Raw genomic sequence first — 10,430 nt, forward strand, 5'->3', positions numbered from 1 at the left:
ACGCATTCTTCTTCATTTCCTGCATTTGGAGAAATACTTCCATAGGTTACTAAAAACACTTACCCTTTTCGCCAAAAGGATTTTTCATTTTTTGTTTTTTTTAAAAAAAGAAAAAAATCATATGTAAAGAGAACAAGGTGGGAGATAATGTGTAATACTTTTAGTTAATAAGTGATAATGCCAATACACTATGGATAATTGGATATAAGTAAATAAAGTTCGGTGTTGACGGTTGAGTAAGACTTAAATTTATAAATAATGCTACAAACTATATTTTTGTCTAAAAATTATCTTACAATGTTGATATAATAATCCAAACCAATCCTTATATCAATTTTTATTAAAAAAAAATAAAAATAAAAATCCAAAGTTGATTGAAACTACCACGTCAACATTATGTGATAGTCGTGGCATCATAATCAACTTTAATCCTAAAAGAAAACGGACGTAATGAATTTTAATCCTAATAATATTATTAATTTTGAATAGTGAAGTCCTTTTGCTTTCCTTTGATGCATTTTAGTTGTAGTATTTTTCAATAATAGGCTTAGACGTCACGCAATCAAATATTGCAAATAAGGAAACAGAAAAAAAAAAAAAAAAAAAAAAATATTATTTGCTTGTCAAAAATAAAAGAAAATCGAATTCAGATTCGAATACACGCCAACTCAACACCGTGACAGACACTGTGCAATGACAAATATACGAAAAAGTTGCGCTAATATAATTATTAGCAGAGCACTTTCAAAATGGCCGCATTTTTCAAACATATAAATGCAACTTGGGGGCGGCGGCCCCACAGTGAATAATCACAACTCTTATCACATGTGCCATCATTGGAAGACCTTGTTAGATGAATGGTTTAGTATTTAAATCAAAAAAATATTCATGAGCCATATTAACCTATTTATATTATATTATAATGTCTTCTTACGCGCTCCAAAAATTGAATTATATACGCTCATACGCACCTGCCAGGTATACTTCGGTTGTGTCTGCCGCTGGTTCGCGGGATCCTTCAACTGCAATCAATGGGCATCTTACATTAAAAACCACACATGGTTGGTAAGCAATGATCACGTTACATTGCTGTTCAGACATTAATATGCTGACGTTGCAGTTTATTCAATTCATAAAATAAAATAAAAAAAATAAAAAAAAAATCTAAAAATGTGAAATACCTACCAACTTGTGATAAAGGATTTCTTTTTTTTTTTTAATAAAAATTTTTTTTTTTTGAAAAAGTGTTTTGATTGTGCAGCTGAAATGACTAAGGATGGTAACTGGTAAGAGTCTACAGACACATTCTATATATATAACTATATATCACAAATTTGAGGCAGTGCTTCAAAATGAGGCCAGACAAAAAACTAGAGTCTGGTGATGGGCTCAAAGAAATTGCTCAGGCCCACGCCTTTCCCAATCCCATTAGACCCTTCTTCACGTAGATACCTTTTTCACGCCCATACACTGTGTCTCTGTTTTTTCTTCAAAATCTAAATTCAACCTATTTCACTGAAAACATTAGCTTCTTTTCTAATTTCTATCCCTCAAGGCAATGACCCAATGCCGGGTATTTCCCCCCTATAAAAAACACTTAACAGAGACCCAAAAAAGTTCCAACTCTACACTCAAGAAGTTGATGGCCCCAATTAGATGACCAATTGTACAAAAACAGCTAATGGAACATACACCGTGGTCATGAGACCCTCTTCAATTGTAAGCATTTAATAACAGAGTAATGCTAGAAACCATATTTTTATCCTACGACTATTCTAAACACTAGAATTGGTCATTTAAAAAAAAAAAAAAAAAACCCAAGGGGTAGTTGGGATTTTGCAACATTAGCATCTTGAGATAACTGTGGAATAAAATGTGATTTTTAGCATTACTAAAAAAAAAAAAAAAAAAAATGGCACTAAAATTGCCCTACAAGTCGGCCCTTAAATACTGTTTGTCAATGAAAGGAAAAGTGAGGGCAGCGAAAGCTTGGCAAACAATCAGCAATTGAACCACAAAGCCACCATGAGAAACAAAATCAGACTGTTATTTTACCAAACCAAACTATCTCCAATCCCCATCTACTTCTCATCTCCAACTAACTCTTTAAGACCCACCAGAAGAGAACTAGTTGGGGAGTACAGGTTCTTCATAAAGAACCTGCAGGAAAATCTCCAACCATGTTGTAGTATCCTCTTTTCTATTTAACCAACCACATTAAACAAATTTATAAAGGACTGAAGGCTCGGTGCACCTAAACTTAATGGGTAGGGCAAGATATATTCAGCTACTAGTGGACAGTTGATCAGAGCCTGACCCTGGGCAGCTCTGGTTTTTCTTAGCCACAGGGATATGTTTGTTAATGTCTTTTGAGGGTATTTTTTGATTGAAAAAATGTTCTAAAGAGACATAAAGGGAAAAACAATTTTTGTGTTGTGTGTTTTGGGTTGTTTTTTAATGTCTAAGAGAAAACAAAGTCCTTAACAATCATGTCCGACTGTTTTTCCCTTGTCCTTTTTTACTATAAAAACAATTCTACAATTTGATTCAGTGCCTCCTAACTTCTCCAAAAGAGTGGATCATTTTGATAAAATTCATATGCAATCTTTATAGAATTACTGACAGCCTAAGCCAAAACATCAGAAAACAAAGATTCTACTCTCCCTTTTTCTTTTTTGACACGAACAAACCACAAAGATTCTACATTAGAACCAATACTCAAAATTCCTATATCCATCTGAACACAAACTAAATTTTTTAAAAAAAATTAAAAAAAATCTAAAACCCTAACTCAACCAGAATAATGGTGACTCACTCAAACCAACGTTTCGTCGTCATTTTCATCCCAACCGGAGAGTCAACAAAACCCTAAACCCTGAATTTAAGCAAATTACAAATTGCTCTTGATCGAAGAACACGAAACACGTACAAGAACCCGACAAGTTAAGTAAATTTCCTCTCAGAGATGCCGCATCAACTGACTATAAAAGAGAAAAAAAAAACTTCAGAAAACCATGGATCTCACACAATAAGAACACCTCACCAAAGCTTTTCAAAATTCAAGTTTCTCTACGTCCAAATTACGGTCAAAATTATCACATTACGATCAATAACCCACAGAACAAAGCCCTAAATGCAGAAAACGCGAAGATCAAGAACTCACAGGGACTGCCAACAGTCACTTCGGTTCGTTCAAATCTTCCTCGCCGAAGAGAAGGCGAAGCCTGGAAGCGAAGAAGCCAGTGGGCTCGCGCGAGGCCTCGTGGAGGAGGTCGCGCTTGATGTTCTTCATGCGCTCGGTTAGGGTTTCTCGCTCCTCTTTCAGAGCCGACGTGTCCTCTTGGAGGTCGTGGATTCGGTACTTCTGGCCCAACGATCTGACGCTCAGGAGCAAGATCCCCGTCATCGCGAAGAACTGTATGAAGCTGTTCTTGTGCTTCTTTGCGTTCGCTAATAAGCTTAGCGCTTTCTTAGGGTTTTGTGCGCCTGTGGTGCTTTGTGGCGCTGAGGAAGCCATGGATTCAAGACTGGCGAGACCCCAATTCCCAACTGATGAAATGAAATTTCAGAGTAGGCTCTATTTCTCATCTGGCTGGATCCGGCTGTGCTGACAGAACCGATGCTGTTAAATCTCCACTGTTGGGATTAAATAGAAAAGAAACAAAGGTTGAGATTTAATCAAGAACATTTCCAACCAAACTGTGTCGTATTATTTTCATTAAAAACTTCTCCAGCTAACATTTTACTTGACGCCGTCCAATTTTGTTTGATATCTCCTCTAACCTTCTTCTCCCGTGCTTCACAAAATAAAACGACACATTTTGGTTGGAAATGTTATTGGTTAAATTTCAACCTTCGTTTCTTTTCTATTTAATCCCAACAGTAGTTAAATCGTTGGGAGATATAACAGCATTGATGCTAGTAGTTAAAAACTACAATAAACCGGATCCCATCCGGCTCTAAGCTCTAAACAGTCGTTTTAACTAAAAACGGTGAGTTTTAAGCCAGTTGTCCTAATTGATTTCCTAGATTTTAAAAAAGAGTAATACCCCTCTTTCACTCCCAGGGATAAAATACTCATCCATCTCTTTACTAGCGCCACCTCTAACTACAAAGCAAATGTGGTCGTCGGAAGTTGCAAACCAATCAACCAATCTAGTAGCTACGACCACCCTCAAAAGTTCAGTCGAAATAGTCATGACCCATTAAAAGGGGTGGACATGACAGAGCCACGTTGCACTGCTATATCAATTTTTATTTTTTTTTCCTTAATTAATATGCTCCATACTTATTTAATTTTTTTTTTTTTTTGATAAGTATGTTCCATACTTATTTAATTAAAAATTTAAAAGACGTTAATCATCTACAAAACAACTACAATAACCATCAACAAAACTAGACATCACCCTCCACCATTGATCCCCTAAAAACAAATTGGTTTGTACTGAAAGAGAAGACGGGGCAAATAACTACTTCCGCCGTCAATATAGCTGAGGCAAGTTTCTCCATGCTATTCAATACCCTTCCAAGAGGGATGGGGGAGGCAATCACCTTCCATAACTTCATCGTTACGATGTGCATTGAGACTCGGTCCCTGGAGTTCACAAAAGCTCAAGTGACGCACAGGTGCTACATCAGAAGTCCAAAGTTCCACATTGCTTGCTCTCGATACTCTTTTTTGCATTACTTTCTTTTGTTCCCTTCTTACGATCATTATTAAGGCCTCGACTCCTGCCAATGCCCAGCTTTGGCAAGCCCCGATTCAGTCCCTCAAGCAAAACACAAGCTTTACACCATTTCTGCACAATAAAACAAGGATCATGAATACTCATATGCTCTAGTGTGCATGAGCGCACGGGAATCAAACGAGAAATTTAATTTTGGGGGTAGGGGATTGCAATGAATTTTTTTTAATTCAACAAATTTTGGGCAGGGATTAGAGGGCACATGTCATGCTCCCAATCACATGCATGCAAAACACCCGGATGCATACACTCACAGAGAACACGGGGGGCTGGCAATGTCAGATAATGATGATGACAACAATTTGATTTAGCCATGAGTCCAATCTCAGAATTAAGTCCTTACGAAATATATTCTCCTGAAACTTCCAAAAGTAGTGCTAGTTTACATACGAAAATTACAAGCAGATGAAGTACTTGATCTCCTAAAACCAACACATCAGAGAGGAAGAGCAGATATGTTCTCATAGGATGAATGATTGATCTTTTCCTGCTGCACATGGGCTGTCTAACCTAGGCAAGATAGCCTAACAAAACCAGAGCACAGTGTCTCCCAAAATATTGCAAATGCAGTTGCCCTTCTAACCCTAGGCAATAATGTGCTTGTCTCATAAGCAGATAATTACTTTGATAAATGGGCCATCAAAAGTAAATCTTTTTGTATGCTCTCTTCGTAATTGGGAAGTTCAAGTGAAGCTTGGAATTTTGCATTAGGGGGCAAAAGCACAGGTTCCATAGTTGACCTTAGCAGTAATAACGTACTACTGAGTTTGGGTTAAACACATAAGGTCATGAAATATACTTGTCAATGCTGTAAATAAGTCCAAATCATAACTAATTTCAATCAGATATAAGTCTCCATTTTTTTTTTTTTTTTTAAGTTTTATTTCAGATGGAAGTAGAAGCAAAGCTTACCTGGCTTGAAATGTAGCCACAGCGTTCACAAGTCCCTTGCTCTGGCATTTTTGTAGACGTGGAAATCCTGAAATTCTCTCCTGATTGGATGATGTCAAGTATGGCCCTAGGTCTGCCTCGGTAAGACGACAGATGATATGCCAGAGTCAGAGTATAATTGAACTAACTAACAAACAACTAAAATGCCAACCACTGACGAAACATTCTCAACTAGACAAGAACCTGATCCTTTCCAAATCCTTTATGAACTCACGAGCAAAACCCCGATATGCATTTGGAGAGTAAATGCCTACAATTTCAAAAACAGGATAAAAAATCTCAGTAATTAGTACAATCTAAGAACCCAATCAACAACAAAAGTAGAACACTAAAAGGAACAGGTTGTGATTGATTGACTTTAACCAAAGCAGTTCTATGTTGGTAACACCAGTTGCAAACTTGGAAAAGTACACTAAATTTTTTGTTATGTATAAGCCTACACCCTTTAAACTACACAAGGAAACTAATGGAGAAAGTTGCAACAAGTCACCGAAAAAGCATTAAAGAGTGGAATAACAAACATACATTCGGTGGAGAAGTAGTCCAGCCGCTTGAAGTATGCATACGTGAACATCTGGTTAAGGTTTCATAAGTAACACCAACAAATTAAGTAAATGACAACACATTAGAAAACTGTCACGACCATTGAGAATTTCAAACGCAAGGATATATAACAATCTCCTTCTCATATGTGTACTTAAAAGGTTTGCATCTTGGAATTGGTCCATCTTCACCAGTAATTATTGAAGTGCATCTACTCAATCTACAAGGCAAAAACACATCAGTTTACTGCACAAACCTTTAGAATAAACAACAGAGAGGAGTTGAAAATGCATTCACCTAGCAATATCACCTCGTAAGATGTTTAAAAGAACTGTTTCAGCAATATCATCCGCATTATGCCCAGTAGCAAGCTTGTCGACTTTCAACAATGCAGCACCTCGATCAAGGGCCTTAGAGATATAGAAACCCATCAATTAAACCACCTCATTTTGTCTTAATTATCACGACTGATAGAGCTTAAACCCTTGTGCTTAAAGACAACATAAGCATACTGAAGAAGTGTTTTAGTGCTTGGTTTAGTATCAAATCATGCTAAGCATGCCAAGTGTTAGTCCTCAGTGCCAAGTGTCGGCCACCGACAGCAAAAGTGGCAGGACTATCCGATAATACCACAATGAACATACACGTGCTTATAGCTTTTTCGATACGTAATGTACTATACCTGGCGACGGAAAACACCACAAAATGTGCAATTATTCTTCAAACCTATCGTCTTCACTATTTCGTCCATTGTCCATCCATATAAATCCTTGTATGAGACAATTTTTAGCGGTAGTCCATACTGAAAATGAAAATTAGAATGAGAGTCATTCATCAAATTAATAGAACAAGACAAAGCAAATATAGTCTGAAAAGATATAGAACACCAAGAAGGAAATTAACAAGTCAAAGCATTAATCACTTAAAGCTTCAGAATGCTTTTCAAACAGTATACAACACCGAACAACAATCATGAACAAGCAAAGAGGTTTGCACTACAACAGCCCTCAAGCATTGGTACAAACAAAAGTAAATGATGTTATACATTAACTCCAAATCCACATGCCCGCAAAATAAACCATGAGTTGGAAAATATCATATGATCGAGTACACACACACATACTTGTTACCATAAAAGCTAGTCATCATGTTTCTCGAAAATTCAGGAAGAATATGACCACAATCTTTTAGAAGAATTACAACTTTAATATGTATCTCATTCTAAACATCAAAACATGAAATAGAAGCCAGCTTTAAATGGAAAAAAATAAAAGTTGACTGGAAAACAGTGGTGAAAACTTACTGAGAGAACAATATGAATAAAAATGAGCAGGAGCTTATTAAAAAAGAAAAGATCTGCTCACCTGAATTTCATTTCGTTTGACGGTTTCAAGAGAGTCATCCCTGTATCCTGTAATGCCTTCATCAACTGACAAGAGGAAGAGATCCAGGCCATAATTGTGCCGCCGGTTCAATTCTGATAATACACAAGCAAGGACTGTGGAGTCTGCAAAAATGGGAAGAGACAATGAGAATCAACCTTTAAAAAAATCTTTGAACTCGACATGTAACTTATTGAACCAAGATGGCTGGACGTGCCACAGCTTGCTATGGTATAATCAACATGCCAAAAGAGATAAAGATGGACTACCAACAAACATGAAACCAAGAAGTGAAAACATTATCAAACAGAACATGAAAACAACTTTTAACACGAACATCTACTTAGAACCAAAGCTGAGCCATTAGGCGTAACTACATTCTACTTCTGCTCCAGCTCTGCCCCTATCTTTAGGCTACTTGCGGTCGTAAAATTTTGTGGAATAAATGATTCAACTAATATCTCATTCTCATACTTCTATAAGGGAAATTTATAAATAACAAAGCAATTATATGGAAAAATATAACCATTTCAAAACACATACAAAAAAACTCAATCACGTCTATTCCTTGTCATAATCTGGAGAGGAGAGTATATGTTGAGATGATCTACTAAATCACACATTAGCATTGAGTATTGTTGCTCTTAGACTCTCTCAAAGCACACATTAGCATTAGCATTTTTATCTGATAAATTCTGTTCTTTCAAATAGACCATTCGATACATCCCTTAGTATATGTTGATTATGAAACTTTTTTTTTTTTTTTGATAAATAATAACCAGTCTTATTAAAAGCGTAAGGTGCATGTGAAACATTTATTCACAACATTTTGCATGGCTCAAATAAGATATGTGACTATTTTGTTAGAAGCAACATACAAATGTTGACTGATTTCATTTAGGGAACCAAACTTGATTTAATTAAAGGAACAAAACTTGGAGACCCATTATTAGACCGAAACCATAAATTTTAGCCACTTGTCCAAAACCTGAGGCAATAAAATGCAAATCATAGAAATCAAATACAGCAAATTAGGCAACAGCAAGACCCGAATGACCATATTTGCTTTTTTTCATAGGAAGTGAAACTAGTGTATCTCCTGGAACCTGACTCATAACATACAATAAGGAAACATGCAAAGTCGGTACAATTTTATAGAAGAATAGAATAAGAAACAAGCAAAGCATTCACCTTTTCCACCAGAGGCACCAATAGCGATGCGTTCACCAGGCTTGAATAACTGGTTCTCCACAATTACCTGATGGATCTCTTCCTCAAAGACCTCATAGAAACACTCCCTGCAAATCTTCACAGAGATTTAATACTTTCAGCCCTACCATCATACAACTTTTTTCGCATAAAATATCCACATAAATGTATGCACCCTAAACCCTAAACCCTATTCACACTAACCAAGTGGAGAGCAATAAGTAATTAGCGGAGCTCAAATACGGCTTCCCTCCAATTAGATAATTATTATCAATGAAGAATAAATAAAGGCAGCTGAATTAGAATTATAACTCTAATTTTCAAAATTCTTTAGTTGATAAACCTTTGATGGTAATTCGCAACGATTTTAATTCAAAAACAGAAGAAGAAAAAACGCGTGCAATCTGGTCAGCCTTCACACTTAGCTTCAACAGTTTTTGGTGAATTGATTCAAAAGCTTTCCATGAACAGTGAAATCAATAGAAGAGAGAGAAGGGAGCAGAGTCACCTGCTCGAGGGTTTTGGGTCTTTTGAGGGCGGCCCTTCTCTTGTTACAGATGCAGCACAGGCGACCACCGGCCTTAACGGGCTTCGCCGCCGCTTCCTTCATTTCAACCGCTAACATGGCCGTTAGGGTATGTTTGGTTTGCTTTGATTTAACGTAATGCGTTTGTTTTCTTTACGAGAATAACCCTAAACCCTAAACACAGTATCCAAACCCATTTTCCCTATTCAATCTACAACCCCCTTTCCCCATTCAATCAACAACGGACGACCACCTCCTCCTCCTCCAACCACCATACAAAAAAAAAAAAAACTCTTAAAAACAACAAAATCTTCCTTAATGTCTGAATGTAAGAGCTAGAGGAAAGTGATATTTGGGGAACACCAACGCACAGCAATAACAAATATAATAGCAGTAGCAGTAAAAGAAAAACAAGGGGATTGAGAAAGGACGAAGAAGAAAATAATCAAATGATGAAAAGAAGGGATTGGGATCTTTAATTTAAAGAGGAACGATAATGACTACGAACAGTCTTTCTCTCTAATCGCACGTATTTTTCTCTTTTCTTTTCTTTTTGGGTTTTTGTTTTTTCGAAAGCAAACAGATGGACGTCTGTAACCTCAGCTCAAATTAATCAACACCGAGATGTTCTTCGAGCGTTTCCTGTTTGGAGAGCAAGAAAGTGAGGAAAATTAGAGAAAGTTGAGAGAGAGAGAGAGAGGGACAAAAACAGAGACGGAGAGTTAGAGAGAGGACTTACGAGAGCGGTGGAGGAACAGGGTGGTGAGAGCGGTGGCTGAGCAGTGGTTCGTCGGCGTTTGGAGGTTTTTGGTGGAGAAAACAGCGGTGGCTAGACAATGGTTCGGTGGGCTCTTGTCGCCGATTCAATGGGAAAATGGGTTTGGATCCTGTGATTTCGTTTATATCTTATTTGCTGCGATATGCTGATGTGTCTTTTTAATCGGAAGACACATTTCTTCCAAATTACTCTATAGGAAATATCCTCTAACTCATTTAAAATAGTGCCAAGTATTTATAAACATTTAAAAGACATATTAAATTTAGTCTAAGTTAGTAAACTATTATTAATGAGGT

At 36.8% G+C, this 10,430-nt stretch overlaps 2 protein-coding genes across 2 annotated transcripts; both read right to left on the minus strand.

The window, feature by feature from the left end:
* Window positions 1-3,019: 3,019 nt before the first annotated feature.
* Window positions 3,020-3,635, minus strand: LOC132189167 (uncharacterized). The gene has a single exon (XM_059603752.1). It carries the CDS (start codon window positions 3,515-3,517, stop codon window positions 3,179-3,181), a length of 339 nt encoding a protein of 112 aa, XP_059459735.1. The 5' UTR covers window positions 3,518-3,635; the 3' UTR covers window positions 3,020-3,178.
* Window positions 3,636-4,380: 745 nt separating this feature from the next.
* LOC132190532 (cytoplasmic tRNA 2-thiolation protein 1) lies at window positions 4,381-10,234 on the minus strand. The gene is made up of 11 exons (XM_059605551.1): window positions 10,096-10,234; window positions 9,339-9,998; window positions 8,813-8,927; window positions 7,604-7,746; window positions 6,922-7,041; window positions 6,537-6,649; window positions 6,367-6,459; window positions 6,222-6,262; window positions 5,880-5,946; window positions 5,658-5,769; window positions 4,381-4,799 (listed from the first exon to the last, which is right to left on the minus strand). Exons 2-11 carry the CDS (start codon window positions 9,453-9,455, stop codon window positions 4,635-4,637), a joined length of 1,086 nt encoding a protein of 361 aa, XP_059461534.1. The 5' UTR covers window positions 9,456-9,998; window positions 10,096-10,234; the 3' UTR covers window positions 4,381-4,634.
* Between the last annotated feature and the right edge of the window lie 196 nt (window positions 10,235-10,430).

Source organism: Corylus avellana, chromosome ca8 (assembly GCF_901000735.1).
Source record: "Corylus avellana chromosome ca8, CavTom2PMs-1.0".
Classification (NCBI taxonomy): Eukaryota; Viridiplantae; Streptophyta; class Magnoliopsida; order Fagales; family Betulaceae; genus Corylus; species Corylus avellana.